At 39.9% G+C, this 22,909-nt stretch overlaps 1 protein-coding gene and 1 pseudogene across 19 annotated transcripts in view; both read left to right on the top strand.

Moving 5' to 3' along the window:
- Positions 1-13,169: 13,169 nt before the first annotated feature.
- The window catches only part of LOC109678387 (uncharacterized), a 128,238-nt gene continuing 118,498 nt past the window's right edge, over positions 13,170-22,909 (top strand). For 2 of the 19 annotated variants that reach the window (XM_074053778.1, XM_074053779.1), the window contains exon 1: positions 13,642-16,905. Coding sequence is in view for 2 of the 19 variants with exons in the window: in XM_074053781.1 (XP_073909882.1) it covers positions 13,916-13,918 (3 nt within the window). In the remaining 17 variants the exon portion in view is untranslated. Of the gene's footprint in view, positions 16,906-22,909 lie in introns of all 19 variants that reach the window. The other 17 variants (XM_074053773.1, XM_074053772.1, XM_074053771.1 and 14 more) reach the window with 15 other exon arrangements.
- On the top strand, positions 20,168-20,918 carry LOC141416647 (lactosylceramide 1,3-N-acetyl-beta-D-glucosaminyltransferase-like; annotated as a pseudogene).

The following is a 22,909-nucleotide window of genomic DNA, read 5'->3' as shown; positions in this document are numbered from 1 at the left end:
CAGAAAAGAAGGAGAAGAAGAAGAAGAAGAAGAAGAAGAAGAAGAAGAAGAAGAAGAAGCAGCAGCTGTGGTGTGTGACTTACATTACTAAACTGTATATTACTTCTACTGGTACTGTCCTCTTTGCGCTTTTCCCATCTCTGACTCCTAAGTAAAAATAGTTTACAAGTTCTTGAATCATATCATTAAAAAAGAGGACTTTGAAGTCTGGACCAAGAACACCTCTTGAACCAGAGTGATGGAAGCTATGATAGCGTTTTAGAGATTTGTGGGAAAACATAAACATCATAGAAGAGAATTTTGGATAATAGTCCAGATTGTTCAAGTATGGATGCCTCCTTCCACTATCTACTGGAGGTGTGTAAGGGAATTGGGAGTTTATGTAATAGAGCTCCCCCTTCTCCTGGAATGCTTTTTTGGGGAGCCTTGAAAAACAGAAAAGAGTATCCCACACCGTACAAGCTGGAGAGGAGTTCCTGGAAAACTCCAGCCTCTCTCCACTTGTATCAAGTGTGCATGGAAGCACATTGGTGTTATTTGCTAGGATGTGATGTGGGTGTCAGTGAAGGGGATGTGGTTGTTCTTGGCATTTATCACACTGAGGTGCTTGGCCATCTTTCTGCCAGGGTCCTGGAGCTGTGCCTACTTCAGGTGTGGTTGCAGTCAACAGCTGGTACATATAATCATGTAAGAAGCTCTGTGTTCCCCTGCCTGCAGGAGCCTGGGGATGAAGCTGGATGGCCCAGAAAGCTGGGAAATGGTGATATTTTGGCTGGAGTTGTGGAGCAGCTGCAGGGGACTGAAAGAAGCAATGGTGGACTCCCCTCCTGCACTGCCTTGGTATGCAGTCTACCTCCACAGCTGACTCTGGTAGACCCTCATTCCTCTGGAGTACATTGTGGGGCTGGGCTTGAACCAGGACTTGTATCTGTCCCATTGTGAATGCATGTGGCCACCTTGACTCCTGGAGCCCTGTGGGCAACTCAGCATCGCAGCCCCCAGTCCCTAAATGCACTGAAATGGCCGTTGGCACTGTGATGTCGATGACATGCAGCTCCTGCCTCATGTGCAGCTGGGGGATGGGGCTCTGTGCAGTGGATTCCCTGTGTCCTTGCCTAGGTGGCACCAGGTTTTCCTGAGTCTTCAGGGTTGGGAAGGGTTGGGTAAACTCCAAGACATATCTCTAGGCCACACTCTGACACTGGCCATAAACACAGAGTCTCAGGTCCTCCCCATGTAGCCCAATGCCCTAGAAAGTACACAATAGCCAGAGTTAGAAGGGAGGGGATGTTGTGACCATTTGGGTTGTCAAGGTCACTGGTCCACATTGTTTCTAGACCTGGTTTTAGAAAGGAAAAGCTGGTGAAGGGACAGAGACCCCTATTTGAATAGGGTGTGGCAGCAGGGGAGGCAGAGATTCTAGGTTCCCAAGTCTCTAGGGTGAAGCAGAGGAGGGCTGTGCTTTCCAGAGAGGAGCAAGCAGGAGGTGGGTAGAAATCAGGTGGGTGGAGGGGGTAGGAGGGGAGCATCAGATTCTGGACCAGAGGACTTTGTACCCTGAGTTCAGCATAAAGGACAGGTTGTGAACTGCTAATGTAGGACTGGAAGAAGTAGAAAGTTAGGCTACTTGTCAGCATTCAAGAATTGGGAATCAAGAAATCATGTCTGCCCATGTGGTAGTTTTGACAAAAAAAAAAGTTTTGGCTCTCTGAGTTAAAAGCAGGAAGGGCACTTCACTGTACTTTCTGCTGCTCCTCAGCAGAAATTCCTGGCATTGAATCTTCTTTAATCACTACTGTTTGCCAGGATTACAGACTTTGGGTAAAGTGGAGACCTCCAGCTCTTGCCTTTGCAAACACAGAGTTAGTGTCATCAGAGTGTGATTTGTGCCAGTTGAGAAGGACAGAGAGAAGACACTTTTTGACTCTGCCAAATGGAGAAAAGGCTTAGTGTATTTAGCCATTGATGTTTCCATGCAGTATCAAGTATTTGTTCTTTGTCCCACTTTCAGGCACAGAGTTCTTACCATCTGGAGCTTCCCAGTAAAAGGGGTGTCTTTGGTTATTCTTTTTTTTCCCTAGTACTGGGGCTTGAATTCAGGGCCTAAACATTGAGCCCGTATACCAGCTCTTTTTTTGTGATGGATTTTTTTTCAAGATAGGGTCTCACGAAACTACTTCCTGGGCTGGATTCCAACCATGGTGCTACTGATCTATGCCCCTGAGTACCTAGGATTACAGATGTGAGCCACTGGTACCCAGGCTTTAGTTCTTAATAAATTCCCAACCAACAGTGTTTGATTCTTTATTGAAGAGCAAGGGTGGTGTCTCACCCTAAGCTTAGCATGTGTTTAACCTTCTGAATGTGCATTCACCGGGAAATTTGTCTGAATGTCTGGCTTCTGCTCTTTATTTTTTTGTCCAATTTTTTTTCTATGACATAGTCTGCTTAAACATTTCAGAATTTCTGTCATTACTGTAAGATGGAGATTTTCTTCTTTTGAGCTTGAGTATATATATTATTGAGGACTGAAAAGGCAAAGAGAATTATTGAAATACGTGATTTGTTTTATAGGAAGATAAAGTGAGAACATAAACATCAACATAAACACAGGTGAATAAATACATCATCTGTCACTTCTGGGGTGTCTCCTTGATGTCATCTCCGTTTGCACCAAGGTGAGACCAACAGATGAATATTTGAACTTTCCTTATCACTTTACCTTGTGTTTATCACTAACAGGAGTTTATTAGTTGTTTTTACCTTTTGAATTTTGAATTGCCATTCACATAGCATTTGTGTGATGCCAGAAGTTTTTTGGTATTCATTTTACCTTAGTCTCACATGTATGATGTAAGAAATGACACTTTTAATGTGCCAACTGAAATTGAATACATTTGTAATGTGAAGCGAATTTTGAAAATATTATGGAGTCACTAAATTCAGCCAACAAGATAATTAGTATTTCCTACACCCGTGATTTCATCGTGGAGAGAATACTTATCGTTAGTGTTTAAGTGATTAGTTTTTTACATACAGTTTCACATGATTTTTTGTATTCTAATTTTAATTTTTTTTTTTTTTTGGTGACAGTGAAGTCTGTACCGAGAGCTTCACACTTGCTAGGCAGGTGGTCTTACCTTTTGAGCCTCTCCACCAGCCCTGTATTCCCATTTTAATTGGGCATTTTGTGCAATTTTCTTATCTCCTGTCCATGCAGACATCAAGTATACTTGCTTCTTAAATTGCTTTAGTGATTCCCCAGTCACAGGACAATGCATTTACAACTTATCTAAACCCAGGTTAAAATAACACTGTGGTCTATCAGGATGAGGGCAGCAACCTAAGAGTTCCCACTCCTCCTTTCCACTCTCCACAATCATTACTAGCTTTTTGTATTGTGTTGTATCCTGACTTAATTATATTTTGGCCATTTTTCAATACTATTTTGATTATTTTTACTCTGTATACTAGTACATTTATACGGGATATATTACAAATATTTTTGTTCTACTTCATTATTTGTCTTTTAGTGCCAGTAATTTTTATACAATTAAATCTCTCTATTTCTCATGGATTATTTTTCTCCTCATGAAGAAACTGTTATTACACCCACAGTGCATTTGACACTTCCTTCTTGTAGTGTTTAAGTTTTAACTTTCTGATGTCTATTTATAATTTGATTAATGTCCATGGAGTAGATGGGAATATTCTCTGTTCCCGTTAAGTAACAGTTCATAGTTACATCATGTCTTAAAGTGATTGTAATTTCAATCACCAGTGTTCCCTGCCTGCTGTGTTTTGAATCAACTGTGTACATGTGTGTCAGCCAGAGAAAGTGCTTTACTTATGCATGTTATATTCTTTAATGTGTTAGCACTGTAGTGTCCTGAACACCAGAGTTTCAACATCTTTTATGTAAATGGAATCCACCCTCACTCTCTGGCCCAAGGATTTTATTTTAGTTTTACGTTTTTTTTTTTTTTTTTTTTTTTTTTTGGTGGAACTGGGGTTTGAACTCCTGGCTTCATTCTCTCCAGGCAAACACTCAACTGCTTGAACCACTCCACCAGCCCATTTTGTCTTGGATATTTTCAAGATGAGATCTCAGGAACCATTTGTCCAGGGCTGGCATCAAACCAAGATTCTCCTGATTTCTGCTTCCTGAGTAGCTAGGATTACAGGCATAAGCCTCCAGTGCCAGTTAGGTCCAACAGTTTTAAATGGTGTTAGGTATTATTTTGTCTGCAAAATTCAGGAAGTTAGTGGAGTGGGAAGGAGGAGTGGGGAACTCTGTAATGTCACTGCCCTCTCCCAAACAGAGCACTGTATCATCTTAACTTGTATTTGGGTTAGTTGAAAATGCATACTCCTATGACTGGGGAATCACGAAAACAATTTAGGAAGCAAGTATACTTGATGTCTGCATTAATGGGAGATAAGAGAATCACATAAAATGCCCAATTAAAAAGTCAAAATTTTTGTGATGGAATTAGAGTATTTTCTTGATATGTGTGAGGGGTGATGTCTTGATGTCATTGAGATCTTCCTGAGGACATGTGCCATCATTCCTCTTACTTCATTGTATTTTGACATTCTGTAATAAAAACTCTAACATATTTCTTTTGCCAAAATGAATTAGTATTCATGAGTCTTATATCATATTTAAGTTTGATCCTTAAGAAGCCACTTAGAAGGTTTCAAGTGTCGCTGTTATTCCCATCACAGTGAATTCACTGGACTTCCTATGTAACAGGTTGTGACAAGAGGTGTCACATTGCAGCTGTCAGATTAGATCATTAGAGACACATAACATTTGTTGGTCTCATGTTCTATATCAATGTTTCTCACTATTCAGCCTTGAGATAAATGTAAAACAATGAAAGGGAAAGAAATGAAATCCTAAGGACTTTAAGGGCTGAGGGATGGTTCAAGCAGTAGAACATGTGCTTAGCATGTGTGAAGCCCTGAGGTCAAACCCCAGGTGCACATGAACAAATGAACAATAAAGTACTTGTTAATCAATGGTGATCACAAACTTCAGGTTAGAAACATCACGGATTCAAATAAATCCAAACAAAACATAAGTTGAGCTAAATACCTGGCCAGGGCTGGGGGCATGGCTCAAGTGGTAGAGTGCATGCTTAACAAGCCTGAGGCCCTGAGTTCAAACTCCAGTAAAAGTAAAAACAAAACTAAAATTAAATGTAAGATGAATACCTAACCAGAGTTACTGAAATCAGTCCCTGGGTCAAGACCCAAAACAACTCAAGATCAAACTATAAAATTCTACAGAGTACCCTTCCTAGAGGCCCCTTGTGAGAAAAATAGAAGTTCAAACTACATAAACATGAACACACATCTTGTCAAAATTCATGCAATTCATAGAACGCAGCGTTAGAAGAATTCTGTAGGAGGAAATGAATATACAAGAGAGAAGGAAGATCTAAATTAAATAAGAACAAGGCAGAGAGAAGAACAAGATAGTGCTGCATCATATAGTGGGAAGTAACGATTAACGAAGACACCAATAACATTATAGACAGAAAAAAAAAACAAAATCAAAAGTTGGTTGCCTGAAAACAGCAAATGATGAAGCAAGATATTAAAAAAAGAGTATGACAGAAAAATAACTAATGTGCTCATGAAGGAAGGCTGATGGTAAGATGGATTGGAAAAGCACCATAAAGGGACCTCATGAACAATTCCATGGTCTCAAATTTGATGACCTGGATGAAATGAAACAATTCATAGAGAATCTACCACAACTTATGCAAGAAGGAAGTACACCGGTAGCAGGGTAGGTATTGAATATATTGACTCAGTGAGCAATAACTGCCCAAGGCAAAAAGCAGTAGGCCTGGGTTGTCCCAGTGGTTTAGTTGCACAACATTTAAAGAAGAACAGACACAAATTCTTTACAGTATCTTCTAGGAAATAGAAACATAGCTGAATCACAACTACAGGAGCAAAACTGAACAAAGACCTTACTCAACACAACACCACAGACCAAGAGCTCCCATGAACAGAGAAACAAAAACTCTCATCAAATAATAGCTTCCATCTAACAGCATACATCAAGAATGATACACCAGACCCAAGTGGGATTTGAAGTAGGAATGTGAGACTAGCCTGACACAGATGACTCACAAGTGTAATCCTTGCTATGTGGGAGTCTGAGATTAGGAGTATGAAGTTTTGAGGCCAGCCCTGGACAACAGGTTGAGAGAAACCATGTCCAAAATAAGCACAGCAAAATGGATTAGAGATGTGGCTCAAGCAGTAGACTGCCTGATTTGCAACTACAAAGCCCCGATTTCAAACCCTAGTGCCGTTCATAAAATGCACAAAGAAACAAACAAAAAACCAGTAAGAATGACTAAAAGTGTAACAAACAGATAAAAGTAAAAAATGATGCAATATAAAAATAGTAATAAAACATAGACCAGACAAAAAAATGAGTCAAACATTCTTCCAAAGAAGACCAAAGTGTTCCCCCTCTCCCCTCTTGTTCAATATATTTCTTGACTTCCTAGCCAGAGCAAAAAGGGAAGAGAAAGCAACTAAAGGGACACAGAAAGGAACCAGATATGTTATCCCTATTTGCAGGTGAAAATGTACATGTCATCTTATTCTTAAAGAACACTGAAGTCTCTGACATAAAACCCTTAAATGTGATAAACGCTTTCAGCAAAGGTGCATGGTACAAAATCACCGTTCAGTAATCCATACCTTCTGCATGTACCAATAATAAGTATACTCAGAAAGAAATCAGGAAAACAATCCCATTTGTAATAACTAAAACATACTTAGGAGTAAACTTCCCTGAGGAGGAGAAAGACGTCTACAATGAAAAGTATAAAACATTGAAGAAAGAAATTTATAAAGACAGTATAAACTGGCAAGGCTCCCAATGTTCTTGGATGGGTAAAATTAATGCAGTGAAGATGGGAACATTAGTGAAAGAGATCCACAGTTTCAATGAAACTCCATAGAATTCACAATGACAGCATTCATAGAAATAGGAAACATAATCCCAAGGAAATGGGAAACAAAAGGACATTGGATTTGGCCTCACAGTTATGTGGAGTGGTGTGGAGTGGTGGTGGGTGAGCCAAACAGAAGCGGTGGTGGCAGATGCAGCCTCCTGCAGCCCTGGTGTGCAATCCTCCAGCACAGATGACTCCTCTCAGCCCTTGCTCCTCTGGGGCTGGGCCTGAACTCAGATCGGTATCTGTCCCATTTGTGATGTGAGCAGTCACCTTGGCTTCCTGGAGCCCTCTGGTCAGCTTGGCCTGGGCCCCAAGTGTCCCACAGCACTGTGACAGCAGTCACCAGCAGCTCCTGCCATTTGTGTGGCTTCTCGAGTGGGGGACTCTGTAGAGTGGAATCTCCATTCACTTCTTCAATGGTGCTCAGTTTCCCTGAGTCTTCAGGGTTGGGAAGCTTTGTGTACACTCCACGACATGTCGTCAAGCCATGCTTTGACATTGGCTCTGAACCCTGTTTCCTATGTCCTCCCCAAGTTTTCCAGTGCCCTAGAAAGGGCAGTCCCCATGCACAGCAGGAGCAAGAGTTGGAAAGGAGGGATAGTTGCAACCCTCCATGTTGTCAAGGTCACCTGTTCCCACTGTTCGTAGAAGTGGTTTTACAAAGGAAAAGCTAGTGAAGTAATGGGGACCTCTATTTTAATGGGATGAAGCAGAAAGGGAAGCACAGACACTAGTCCTCAAGTCTTCTAGGGTGAGGCACAGGAGGGTTGTACTTTCCAGAAAGGGGTAAACAGTAACAGAAAGCAGGTGGGAGGTGGGAAGGATGGAGGACAGCATCAGATTCTGGACCAGAATACTTTGAACCATGAGGTCAGCATAAAGGAAAGGTTGTGAAATGCCTGAAGCTAAAGTAGGCCTGAAGGGAGGAGAAAATTAGGCTATGTTTGATTCTTAATTCTTGATTCTTGTCAGCATTCAAAAATTGGGAATCAGGAAATTATGTCTGCCCATGTGGTAGTTTTGTCCAAAAAGAAAAAGTTTAACTCCCTGAATTCAAAGTAGAAAGGGCATTTGTCTGCACTTGCCTGCTGCTCCTCAGCAGAAAGTCCTGGCATTGAAACTTCTTTAATCACTACTGTTTACCAGGATTACATACAGACTGTGGGTAAAGTGGACATCTCCAGCTCTTTTTCGCAAACACTGAGTTAGTGTCATCAGAGTACATCTGCACCCATTGAGAAAGTGAGGGCGAAGATACTTTTGGATTCTGCCAAATGGAGAAAAGGCTTCATGTATTTTCCCATTAATGTGCATGCAGTATCATCAAGTATTTGTTCTTTGTCCCACTTTCAGACATAGAGAGCTAGCCATCTGGAGTTTCCTGGTAAAGGGGCACCTGTAGTTATTGTTAATAAACCCCTATCAGGCAGTATCTGAATCTTTCCTGATAAGCAAGAGTGGTGTCTCATCCTAAGTTTAGTGAGAGTTTAACCTTCCACTGTGGAGTCCCCTGGGAAATGTGGCAAATGCCTGGCTTCTTCCCTTTGTTTTCATTGTCCAATCTTTTTTCTATGACATATCAGCTTACTTAACCACTTCAGAATTTCTCTCATTTCTGAGTGTAATAAGGTGACTTTCTTGTTTGGAAACTGAGTGTATAGAGTATTGACGTCTGAAGAAGCAAAGAGAATTATTGAAATACATGATTTGTTTTATAGGAAGATGAAGTGAGACCATAAACATCAACACATCACAACAAAGGAGAACAAATTCACCATTTGTATTTCTGAGGTGTCTTTCTGATGTCATCTACATTTCCACTAAGGGGAGACCAAAGGATGCAATATTTGAACTTTCCTTATCATTTTACCTTGTTCTTATCATGAAGGAAAGTCTTTTAGTTGTTTTTACATTTTGATTGATTGATTGATTTTTTTGCAGTACTAAAGCACGAACGCAGGTCCTACACCTTGAATCACTCTGCTAGCCCTTTTTGTGTGATGGATTTCTTTTCTTTTTTTTTTTCCTCAGTATTGGAACTTGATATCAGGGCTTTCACCTTGAGCCACTCCATGAGCCCTATTTTTGTGAAGGGTTTTTTGAGATAGGATCTCGTGAACTATTTTACCAGGCTGGCTTTGAACCATGATCCTCCTGTTCTCTTCCTCCTTAGTAACAGGATTGCAGGCACCTGGCTGCATTTGTTTTCAAGATAGGGTCTTGAAATCTATTGCTCAGGCTGGCATGGAAGTGAGATCCTCCTGATCTCTGCATCCCTGAGTAGATAGGATTACAGGAGTCAGCCACTGGTGCCCACTTACATCTTGAATTTCGAATTAGGTGATGTTGCTGGAAATGGAAATTTACTGAAATACAATGGAAATTACTATAGAACTTGATTAAAAAAATGAAAAATGCAACTGGTGCAGGATAGACAGATGAGGAGAGAAAAAATTGTAGTATTTTAACCAAAATTTAATGGGCCAGATTCTGACATTGAAACAAGGAACTCAAGGCTGGAGAACCAGAGCAGCTTGCCCTCTCCCATCTCCTTTTAGTTGCTAAGTTGCAGGAACAGCAAAACAAAAAGGAGCTTCCTGCTTCTGCTTTCCTCTTTGGGATGTTAAGAAGCTGCAAGGATCCTTGGATGGGTAGAAAGTAATCACAGGGAAGTTCTAAAGCACATCTATTGTCCCTGTGATTTGGGTGGGACAGGACAGACCCTTCATTTTAACACCCATATCCACCACCCAGACCTACTACCTTTGACAATGTGTATTCCTCCAGGTCTTGAGTGTAAGACTAGGAGATGTGGACCACCGTTTTGAACCTTTGCCTCATTTTGTGGGTGAGCAACAGGAAATGTTTCTCTCTCTTTTTCTCTCCCCCGCTTATTGTTTATATTTTATCTTGTTATATTAAAATAAATCTTTGCTAAAACTTCCACCTTGCAAGACTTCTTGTTAGGAAATACCTTGAAAAACTTTTAAATATTTGTGGATCTCAAGTACCTGAGATACTTTGTTCACCTGGGAAGGTGTGGGAGAACCTCATCTGTCCTCTGGTGACACAACTACTATATTACCATGTGATCCTGCTCTACTATTCCTGGGCATATATGCAACAGAATGTAACAAAACAACCACGTTTGTAGCAGCAGTATTGACAGTAGTTAAGTTATGGAATCACTGAAGGGATGTAAAAATAAAATGCAGTATACTTAGACAATGAAGAGATTGAAATTATATCATTTACAGCAACATGAATGGAAGTAGAGATCATATTAGCTGGTTATCAATTATCTCAAGATGTGAATTATCTAAACACACCAATGAAAGAACATTGGTACCATTGTTTAGAAAAAAAAGAACTAACTCTGTTGTTTTCTTGAGAAATCATTTTACACATAAAGACATGAGGAGTTGAAGAGATACTAGTCAAAGGATTGAAAATGTCACTTGCAAGCCAGGTGCCAGAGCCTCATCCCTGTAAATCCTACCTACTTAGGAGGCAGATATTGGAGAATCACTGTTTGAAGCCAGCCCAGGTAAATAGTTATAGACCTTGTCTCAAAAACACCCAACACAAAGGCTAGTAGAGTAACTCAAGTGGTAAGAGCACCTGCCTATCAAGACTGTGGTCCTGAGTTCAAACCCCTTACTCCCAAAAAAGTACCCCATCTCCCAACACAGTTTATATAAGCTATTAATGAGCAATACAGAATATGTCCCCAGGCTGGTGTCTAACCATGGTCCTCCTGTTCTCTGCCTCCTGAGAAGCTAGTATGACATGTGTGAGCCACTGATGCCCAGACAGAATGTAGGTATTCTAATCATAATTTATTTATAGGTATGAGAAGTAGTATATCTGATCAACAGCCTAATTTCACCACTTTCTAAACATTTTTCAAAATATCATGTCTTAAATTATAGCTTCATTACATTTTGAGTAGCATATAAATACTTTTAAAATAAAAATAATGCCAAGAATAGATGATGTATAAACTTATGCAGAGAAATAGAATTCTAACACTAGCTCAAACTAGCTCTAATTCCAACCCAATCAGAAAGTAGCAGTTCAAGATTAATAGAAGGAATAGAGGGATGGAATAATGATAAAGCAGGCAGTTCTCCAAGAAGACATACAATCCCTAACAAGTATTCACATAATTTTGGAACAAAGTATATGACTGAAAAAGACACAGAACAGAACAGTTCAATTGCACAACAGTATTTGCTGATCTCAATGCACATGTATCAGTCATTGACAGATGAAGACAGAAAGTCAGTAATGGTGAACATCATTATCCAGTTGATGTTCATCAACTGGAGCCATTTGGTAATGCAGAATACTGTATCCAACAACCAAAGAGTACACATCATTCTCAAATTCATGTGGTTCCTTCACCCACACATAATATAATCTGAGCTACAAAACACACCTTGAAAAATCTAAAGGAATAGAAATCACATGAAGTATTCTCTTAGACAATACTAAAGTATAACGGGAATTGAACAGTTGGAAAACCTCCAAACAACTGGAGATTAAAGCAGAGAATTCTTGATAATGCACCTGTTAAAGAGATGCCCCCTGAGGAATTTATTATATGCTGGTGGAATAGCTCAAGTGGTAGCCTGGGAAGCATGAGGCTCTGAGGTTAACCCTACTGCTGTTAGAAAAAAAAAGCATTGAGAATACAAAAAAAAAAAAAAAAAAGAACACACATCTTGCCAAAACTCATAGAATTCAGAGAATACAGTGCTAGGGAAATATTTAAAGTAAGCAAACCATGTACTAGAAGAGAAGGAAGACATAAAATGATCTAATTTAGGAAAAGTATCAAAGAAGATGGCAGAAAGACGGTCTCTTCAACAAATGGTGTTTGAAAACTGATTATATCTAGAATTTTGGAACTAGATCACCCAGTACCAAAATGGATTCAAAGTATCAAGCCACTGTAGACATGTATGAAATTATCCCAATGAAATCTTCTCATATTGTTAATGTGCTAATTCATAAAGTTAAGCACACACATGAAAAGAAAAGAGAGGAGAATAGGCCAGCTTGAGATGGTCATTCATGTCATATAGAAATAAACAAGGTGAGGCCGTCAATTGTCTGGCCTTTGATTTATTTTTTCAAACTGGAACCCCATAAAATTATTACAAATGATTACGGCTTTACAGATAAGTTCTTAAATTCTTGTAAGTTTCATGGAATAACATGATCATACCTTGTATTTTCACTCAAATATTCCCTTTTCATATAATGGAGCAGCATAGAGGAGACTTGTTCCCTGGTTGGCTAGTAAGAATATGAAGTTATGCTTACAAACAGAATCCAAGATCCTAAAGATTTGTTTGGCTATAATTTTTTATTTGACAGTACTGGGGTTTGAACTCAGGGCCTCACTCTTGCAATGCAGGTGCTGCTGTGTTCTCATAGTGTTCATTCCATATCTTGGTCATCACATACTGACTCTCCATTCATAACTGCTCACATGGCATTTTGATGCTAGTGTGAAAACAATAATTAAAACAATAACACAAGTAGAACAACATTTTCCTTCAGAATCATGTGCCTCAAGTTGTAGATTTCCTGCTTTTCAGGGGGTATGCCTTTAGTTCAAACCCCAGTCTTATCAAAACCAGTGGTTCACACCTATTATCCTAGGTACTCACAAGGTACAAATTAGGGAGGTCACAGTTCAAAGCCATCCTCAGTCAAATCGTTCAAGAGAACCTATCTCAAAATTACCCTTAAAAAGACAGTTGAGGTGTCTCAGGAAGTGGTAGGGCTCACTAGTGTGAGACCATAAGTTCAAGTCCCAGAACTGAAAAAAAAAAGAAATTCCCCAACCAAAATTTTACTTTATTGGAGATGTGAGTATCAATGTAATAAGCCAATTGATAATTTCTGATGTTTTCATGTACACTTGAGCCACACCTCCAGGCCAGCTACTTTAATAGTAGATAGTATTTGCAAAATACCCATAGCTATACCATTGGTTTGATATCTGTCCTGGAACCACCTTACATGTTGAAAAATTCTTACTGGCCATAAAACCACTACTTCTTTGATAAGTCATTAAAAAAATAAATCAATAAAGCTTCCAAGGCTGGGTGCAGGTTTTACATCATGCTTATTTTCTAGAATTTTTACAAGAGGGCCAGGTTGGGGTGGAAAACATTGGGAAAGGTGCAGAGAAAGGGGAATTTGATGACAGGTGAATATGAACAAGTCATTATATGTATTCATGAAAATAGCAAAATGAAGCACATTCATTCTAAAATGGGGGAGAAGGGAGGGATGGTGAGGAGGAGTAGAGGGAGTGAGAGAGGTGAAAGCACATTCTGTGCTCCTCTGATCATAGCGCAGTGAAACCTCCATGAAGAAGTGATGGACACTAACACAAGTCTCCACTCAAGTGGAAACCACAGACACACGGGAGCGAGAGGAAACTTGATAAAAGTACCGATCTGCAAGCACAGCGTAAGATGTTCAGGAGGCGTGGGGAGAAGCAGGTGTCTGGTCTGGAAAGTCGGGACTGGTTCTGCTCAACACACTTAGAGCCAAGGCTGGGCCAGGTTCGCCCAAGGGGAGGAAGCCTAGACCGCGGGAGCGGTGGGAGGAATTTGTCCTTTGTGTTCTGCAGAACCTGGCAGAAAACGCCCTCCTCTCACCCCGTCGTCAAGGGGCGGGGCCTGGATCATTATCCAATCATAATGGAGTGCGGAAGGAACTGACCAATGAGGAGCGCGGATCTTAGGACGTACCTGCTGCCCAAAGCACTGCCTTCCTTTCAGGGACCGCCATACTTGATCTCCGCGTCTAAGCCGGGAGAAGCCCCAGGTGTCCCAGCCTTGGCCGCTCTGTGTCCCCTGACTGCAGGAGCCTAAGGACGACGCCGGGTGTCTCGGGAAATGGTGAGATTTCAGCCGGGGTGGCAGAGCCGCGGCGGGGACCGGCCAGATGCTGCGGTGGCCCCTGTGTGCTGTGCGTCCTCCCCCGGCTCTGCTCGTCCTCGCTCCTCTGGGCCGCAGGGTGGGGCTGGGCCGGAGCCGGGTCTGGCGTTTGCCCCTTTGCTCAGGTGAGCGGCTACCTTGGCCTCCCACAGGGCGGTTTGGCCCCGCGTGTCCCCAACAGCACAGTGACGGCGGTCATGGCGACTCCTGCCCCTTCGTGGGAGGGGGTGTTCCGCGGGGTTGGGGTCCCCGTGTCTCCTCGCTGGCGCCCCGCTGAGTCTTTAGGGTTGGGAAGGGTCGTGTGAACCCCACGACCTGTCACCAGGCCATGTTTGTGACGCTGGCCACGCACCCTATGACCAAAACTCTGAGAAGGACGGTCCCTGTGCCTAGTGGCTAGAGGGGGAGGGGAGGGGACACCGCTACCCTCTGTGACGTCACATTAACTGTGCTCCACTGTTTCTAGACCGGGTTTTACAAATGAAAGACTCTGGTTGAGTATGAAGGGATACTCTTTGAACAGGGTGCAGCAGGTAGCCCAGGTCAGATCAGACACTGGGAGCCAATTCTTGTCTCACAGAAGAAAGACTTAGGAGGACACTGGGGACCATCGAGGATCATTAAATGCCAGCCAAAAGTAGTGTGGACCCTGTCTTGCAGGGTCCATTGAAAGCAATGTGGCAATTTGTGAGGGTTTCCTACATAAACCCACAATGTTAATTACATGTTAATGAGGTCTGGACCTCATCTTTATATGGATCATTTGCAGACTTTTTTGCAGAATTTATGTAGAACTGGGCCAAAAAGCTGCAGGGTAGGAGATTCACCAAAGTGGGTGATAATATGTCACAGAGGGGTTAACCCTGGGGAAGGATGGGAGTGAAGTGCACTGGCAGTTTATTGTCTGTCTCATGGATTTTTTGGCTGCTTGTGGTTGTGCCTGGCACTGCTGCTTCTGCTGAGGCTGCTTGTCCCTGACGGTTGTACTGGTGGCGGTTGATTCTACTTAGCTGACCCCTAGCTAAGACTCTATCCTGTGGAAAGCCGGAGTGGAGTGTTAGGTCCCTAAACTCATCTGTGGCAAGGCAGATAAGGGCTGTTCTTTGTAGGGAGGACACAGGAGGAAAAGAAGGTGGTGGGGGAGAACTTTAGAGGGAACAATCTCAATGAAGGACCAGAGAACATGGTTAGCCTGCCCTTTGGGTCACAGTTGAGGTGAAATGGTTTACAGGCTCAGGCCAGAGTTGGTCAGAGGTCTCAGGCCTGGAAGAATGAAAGTTAAGTTAATTTTTACAATCAGCACAGTAAACCATGATTCTCTTTCTTTGGCGGTGCTGGGGATTAAACCCAGGCCCTGACACTTGCTAGGCAGGTGCTCTGCAATTGAGCCATCCTGCTGTCCCACTTTTGTGTTGGGTATTTTGGAGAGCTAGTCTTGGGAACTGTTGGCCCATTCTGGCCTCCATCCTGCCAATCTCAGCCTCCCAAATACCAAGGATTACAGGTTTTTTCTGTTTTGTTTCTTAATATCAGTTCAGTTAACCAAAGCAAAACATTGGAACTTGAAAAGTGTGTATGTAATGTTGTATATTATTTAAAAAAAAAAAGTGGGAGGACTGGGGCAAGTGTAACAGGATGGGGTTTGCTTGCACTTGGATCCTTTTTTCTTAGGAAAAAGTTCTGGCCCTTGGGACGTTTTTTCTGGTGATGCTTGCATTTGAACTTAGGGCCTGGTAGTCAAGTGCTCTATCACTGGAGGCACTCCAGGAGCCCTGTTTTGTGGTGGGTATTTTTGAGATAGCATATGGTCAATGGTTTGAACGGGCTGGCTGTGATCCTTCTTATCTGTGCCTCCTAAGAAGCTAGAATTGTAGGCTTAGCCACAATGGCCTGGCTTCAGTGAGAGTTGTTTTTTTATTTGTTTATATGTGTATACATTGTTTGGGCCTCTTCTCCCCCCCTCCCCATCCCCCTCGCTTCCAGGCAGAACCTGTTCTGCCCTCTTCTCCAATTTTATTGAAGAGAAAACATAAGAGATAATATGAAAGACATAGCATTTTTGCTAGTTTGAGATAAAGATAGCTATACAGAGAGATTCCTAGCATTGCTTCCATGCACATGTGTATTACAACCTGCATTCATTCTTCTCTACCAGACCTCTTTACTTCTTCTAAGTCACCTTCCCGTAGTGGCGTCTGCCAGTTTAAGCTTACTTTGTCCACTCCTCTACAGTGGGCCCATCAACCACTTTCAAGTTTTAGGTTTCCTTCCCTTTCCTTATTCCTCCTGTACGTGTTCTCCCCTTAGTGTGTGACCCATGTCCAATAATATTACTGCATTTGTTTTAGGTCTATAAGCTGCATGTGAGGGAGAACTCTTCTTTAATCACCACTGTTTTCCAGGATTACAACCTTTGGGGTAGAAGTGGACATAGTTCTTTGTTTTGCAACACGGAGTTAGTGTCCTAAGAATGTAATTTGTGGTAATTGAGAAAGCCAAGGGCAGTGTGAGAGGACACCCTTGGGTTCTTCCATGTGGAGAAAAGGCTTTGTGTGGATGTGTAGTACATAGAATATTTGATCTTTGTCCCAGTTTCAGGCACGGGGATGCTAACTTCCCTGGAAGTCTTGGGGAATGGGGTGACTTTGGTTGTTTGTCACAAGCCTTTTGGAGATAATGTCTCAGTCTCTTCAGAAGAGACTTGTGTGTAAGATTAGCATGTTTTTATCCTTGTATATGTGGATTCTCTTGTGTAAAGTAAGTGAAGCAGCCATCTTTCCCTGGCTGCTGCCTCTTTTTTCCTGTGTAGACTCTCATTTCTATAAAATACAACTTGTCTTAATTATTCCAGAAATTTCCTTCAGGATTTGAGTGCAAGAAGATGGTTTCCTCGTTTGGAACTTGAGTGGGTACAATGATGATCTGAAGAATCAGAGTCAATTGTTTTAGTAAGTCATTTGTTTCACACTAAGAAGTATGATGATGGGATCATGATGTATGTCTCCTGATGGGTTCCCTGATTTATTACCAACAAATCATAGAGTGGAATTGTAGGAAATTATACAGTTTAGATCAGTAAGAAAAATATTTCTTGGTTTCATGAAATTTGTATTTATTAATATTGTAACTCATATACCATTATTATATTATGCTGGAAGACATTTCTGTTTTATCTGTTGACATTCCCATCTAAAAGCTATAATATTTATCGGTGGGCCTTTGAATGATCATTTATGAATCCTCTCTAGTTTTTCATTAGTAATAGTTTATAAGAAGACAAGTACAAACATCCAATTTTTGTCTTTCAGTTATTGCCTGAGGATGGACTCAGTTCCCCAAAGAGCAAGTTCTTTCTGTCTTTTTTTTTTTTTTTTTGGTGATACTGGGACTTGAAGTCAGTGCCTTACACTTGCTAGACAGGTGCTCAACCATTTGAGCCACTCACCACCAGTTTTTTGTGTTGGGTATTTTCTTTTTTTTTTTTAATCTTATAAATTTTTAAGTTGTTTGTTGGAAATATGTTTTTTTAAACCTACAATTACTTTTCCATACTAAAACAAAAGTGAAATAATATAAATACTTAGCATTTTGCTGTAAAATTAATTAACCAAGATGTCAAAAGTTTTTGACAAAAACTCTGTGTTCAGCCATCTTTTACTCGAGGGATCCTTCAGGCTAATTGTTCACCCTCCCTTTGCTGACTTTTTTTTTTTTTTTTTAAGATAGCCCTACAGTGGAGCACCAAAAGATTTTCCTTCCTTTTCAAAAGGCTAGGACACTTCTAATTGCCAATGTACTTCTCAGTACCTTAATTCTGATGAAGCATAATGTGACAACTCCCTTCTTATAAAAACAGGAGCTGCCATTATATTTCATTTAAATTCAAACCTATTCCATTCTATTCCAAGAAAAAATAGAAAAGATGAACACAGATCCAGAGAATTCTATTAAGAAATAACTTTTACAAAGATATTACTGTAAAGAAGATAATTTTGATGCCCAAGAGTTATTGATGTTTTCAACCAGTGGCAAATTTTAACTGTTCCAAGAATAGATACAGAGCATATAGATAGACCAATGGTAAACAGGTCTTCAAGAATCAACTATAAAGATTAATTATAAACCTGTATTGTCAAAAGGCCTTTGTTTTGTACAGTTTTTAAAAGTGATAGAAATTTATAAAGCTCTAACATCCTGAATGTATTGTAAAAGTAACTACATTTTAAATGTTTGTCACTGTAGTTGTGTTAGCTACTTGAGTCAAGAATAGATTGTTTTAGACACTACGGCTTTGATTTAATACTCCAAATTTAAAATCTGAACTTGGAAGAAAATACTGTGGTTTATGATGTTGGAAAGGGATAGGTTAATTGTAGGAATGAGTACCATTACTTAAATACTAATATTGTATAAATTATGGAGAAAAGAGAGTTTTCATGGATTTTTGGTTTGTGTCTGTGCCTTTCTAGGTGAGTGCTGTGTTGCTGTGGGACTGAGCTAAACCCCCAGCCTTATCTTTCCTTTTGAAGTCTCCTCCGTTATCATATTCCTCTGTACAAACAATTTTCAAACAACTACATTTAATACAAATCTGTATTTAACATTTAAAATCCAATTTAAAACTCATCAAATTAAAATTGGTTTGTTATTGGAATGAACACTAGTTTCTCTCTAGAGAAGGACCCCGTGGACAAAAAATGGAATTTTTTCTGTCATTTTCTAATAGTAGAGAAAATACATTATGTTCCAGGTGGAGCAGAGCTAATGACATTTTTTCAAGTTTCACTTAAAATACAATCTAGGTAAGTAGTTACATGGATATGACCATTAATTATTCAGCTGTTTATAGTGAAAATACAGGCAGTTTCCTGCTCTCCTTCCTAAAACAAGAGACTTTTTGCAGATTCCTGTACTTTGTCCTCTGGCAATGCTTCCACACCCTCACTACCTCCACCAAGTGCTCTTTAGCAAAAACAAACTGGAATACCTGGACTAAACTTAAATTTCTTTCTTTCAAATGCTGTACTATGCATTCACTTGATATTTTCCAAAAGTGGTTATTCTAACACCAAGGTTTGTTAATAATTTCTTCCCACCTCAAATGTACCGGTGGCATTAAATGAGAGTAGAGTTTTGGATGAGTTGTGTTTTCACTCATAATATCTTAAATTTTAAACTATGAATTCCTTGACATGAATTTAGACCTTGAATTAGATGTTTCATTGCATAGCTCCAATGATCAAAGAAATTTTAATAGATTGGGCTTTCAGAAGGTCTTTGTCTTTCATATTCATTTTACATAGTATATAGACAAACATTTAAATGTTTTTCATCCAGGTTTGGTTCAGTGTCATGAAAACATCACAGTGTTACAGTCCCAATAGACAAATGCAGCCCTGTAAGGATATGTGTTCTTCTAGGTCAGTTTGCAAAGGAGAACTATCTTAATGATTCTACAGTGTATTTGAACAAAATACCCTTTGAAAACTTTTTAGAGTAGAATCTGTAGCATCCTTCCAAAGGTGCACATGGACTAGAATATCCGTGTTTGGGTAATTTAGGGAAAAAAATTAGCTAGAAGTGAGGATCAAGTAGCAGTGCACTTAACTAGCAACCTCAAGGCCCAAGTTAAAGTCACAGTAGTGAAACATAAAAACAAAACAAAGAATGTCCTAGTGTTTTCTTCCCTAATAGTTTTCAGTTTGGGGAAGTCCAGGATCAGGGCATCATCACTTCAAGGGGTCTTCTTGCTCACTCCTCACTTCAGAATGAGGTTGTACACGAGAACTCAGGCTCACTACCACAAGCCCTGTGTACAGGGAAATTAATACAGAAGGGCCAGACCTCATCACCTAAAATACTTCTCAGAAGTTCCCAGGTCTCAACACTGTTTGTAAGATATTAATGAACAATGTAGAATATGTGTCTGAGAAGCAAAGTCAGGTATTACTAAGGCAAAAATGCATCACTCAAAATGGGTTTCAGATTGGAAACTCATGTCTCACTTTCAACCTTCTCACTCTGTGGGTTTTAACTATTACCCAGTTCTAGCATAATGTATGCTTTCCCATAATGAGCCATGTAGACTCGGTGCTGAAAAAAGGGAAATTATTCATGGTAGGTTAGAGATGACTCATTCATAAAGAGCTATGAAGAAGAGATGCTTGTGCCACATGTTCAGATTCTGACCTTGTGGTTTTTAGAATTACTATGATTTGTTTCCTTCTTATTCTGTATACAGGCCCAAAAATGAGCAGTGGAGTGAACAATGCTATAATTCAGCAAGACATTGCTAATTGTTTCTACAATGTTACTCTTAAATTGCTTCTACAGTTCAATTGGGCAAATGGCTCTGGTCCACATGCCAAATTCTTGATGAGAGTTGATGAAATATTTATGCATATGCCAAATCTCATGGAGTACCATCAAGAATTAGAACAAGTATGTGCTCAAGACTTTTGGATAGGTCATGTTCATTGTGGTGCCTCTGCCATACTGAGTAAAATCAGCAAATACAATCTTTAATATGAAATGTACCAGCCACCAACTTACCCAGACTATGGGGCCAGCACTGCCTATGTCATCTCCAGTGTCATAGTATCCAAAGTCTATGAGGTGTCACATACACAGAATTCCAGTCTTTACATAGATGATCGGTTCATGGGCCTCTGTGCCAACAAAATGGGGGTAGTACCACAGTACCATGTGTTTCTTTTTTCCTGGGGAATGTAAAGATCCTTATCCTCTCATCAATGAAAAGCTTGTGACATCTTATGGATCTTTAGCACCTTTGGAAGGATGCTACAGATTCTAATGTAAAAAGTAGTTCAAAAGGGTGTTTGTTCAAATAAACTGCAGGGTCATTAACACAGTTCTCCTCTGCAAATTGTCCTACAAGGTCATATATCCTTACAGGACTCCATTTGTCTTATGGGACTGTAATTCTGTGATGTTTTCATGACACTGAGGCAAATCTGGATGAAAAACCTTTAAATGCTTGTCTGTATACTAAATGAAAAGACGAAAACCTGAAAGCCCAATCTGTCAAAATATTTCTTTGATCATGGAATCTATGCAATGTAACATCTAATTCATGGCCTACAATCATGTAAAGGAATTCATACTTTAAAATTTATGATATTGTGAGTGAAAACAAAACAAATGTAAAACTCTAGCTCTTAATTAATACCTCAGATATATTTGAGGTGTGGATAAATTTTAACAAATCTTAGTGTTAGAATAAATGTTTTTTGGAAAATGTGAAGGAGATCCATAGTATAGCATTACAAAGAAAGAAATGTAACTTTAGTCCAGGTATTCCACCTTGTTTTTTCTAAAGAGCGCTTGGTGAAGTAGTGGGGTGTGCATTGCCAGAGGACAAAGTACATGAATCTTGTAAAAGTCTCTTGTCGTAGGAGGGAGAGCAAGAAACTATCTGCACTTTCATTATAAACAACTGAGTCATTAATGGTCACACCCATGTAACTATTTACCTAGATCGTATTAGAATCATTTAAAATATATTATGTCTATTTCTCAAAGTTGAATGTGCAATTTGAAAAAATGTTATTAGGTCTGCTCTAACGAGAACATTATGTGCATTCCTCGAATATTACAAAATGATACAAAACATGGGGCGTTTCTTGTCTACAGGATCCTTCTCTAGGGAGAAATAATTGTTCATTCCAATAAGAAACCAATTTTAACTTAATGAGTTTTAAATTGGATTTTAAATATTAAATACTGGTTTGCATTTAAGGTAGTTGTTTGGAAACTGTTTGCAGAGAGAGATATGATAATGGAGGAGACTTCAAAAGGAAAGATAGGGCTGGGGGAATAGCTCAGTCTCAGAGCACAACAGCACTTGCCTAGAAAGGCCTAGACACACACACACACAAAACCACGAAAACTCTATTCTCTATAACTTGTACAATATTAGTATTTAAATAATTGTATTCATTCCTACAATTAACCTATCCCTTTCCGACATCATAACAGTATTTGGTTCCAAGTTCAGAGTTTTAAATTTAGAGTATTAAAACAAAGCTGTAGTGTCTAAAAACTGAATTCTTGACTCAAATAGCTATCAAGACTACAGTGTCAAACATTTAAAATGTGGTTACTTTTACAACAGATTCAGGAATGTAGATCATTATAAATTTTCTATCACTTTTAAAAAATGTTGAGAACAAATAACTTTTGAAAAAAGTTTACAATTAGTCTTTATAAGTTGATTCTTGAATACCTATTTGCCTTCAGTCTGTCTATACCCTGGGATCTATTCTTGGAACTGTTAAAATTTGCTACAGGTTGACAACATCAGTAACACTCTGGACACTGAAATGACCTTATTTACAGTAATATTTTTGTGAAAGTTATTTCTTAATAGAGCTCTCTGGATCTGTGTTCATCTTTTCTCTCTCTCTCTCTCTCTCTCTCTCTCTCTCTCTCTCTCTGCAGAAGTAATTTAAGAGTAAGATTATAGAAAGAATCGGCAAAGTCTTGCTAAATTATAGCATTGTTCACTCCACTGCTCAGTTTTGGGCCTGTATACAGAATGAGAAAGAAACAAGTCATAGTAATTCTAAAAACCACAGGGTCAGAATGTGAGCATGTTGCACAAGCATCCCTTCTTCATAGCTCTTTGTGAATGAGTCATCTTTAACCTACCATGAACAATTTGCCTCTTTTCAGCACTGAGTCTACATGGCTCATTCTGGGCAAACATACATTATGCTAGAACTAGGGAATAGTTAATTATAAAACCCACAGAGTGAGAAAGCTGAAATTGACACGAGTTTCCAATGTGAAACCCATTTTGAGTGACACATTTTTTGCCTTAGTAATCTGACATTGCTTCTCAGACACATATTCTGCACTGTTCATTAATAGCTTACAAATGGTGTTGAGAGCTGGGAACTTCTGAGAAGTATTTTAAGTGATGAGGTCTGG

Source organism: Castor canadensis, chromosome 14 (genome assembly GCF_047511655.1).
Source record: "Castor canadensis chromosome 14, mCasCan1.hap1v2, whole genome shotgun sequence".
In the NCBI taxonomy this organism is placed as follows: Eukaryota; Metazoa; Chordata; class Mammalia; order Rodentia; family Castoridae; genus Castor; species Castor canadensis.
This window is presented reverse-complemented; position numbering and strand designations above follow the sequence as displayed.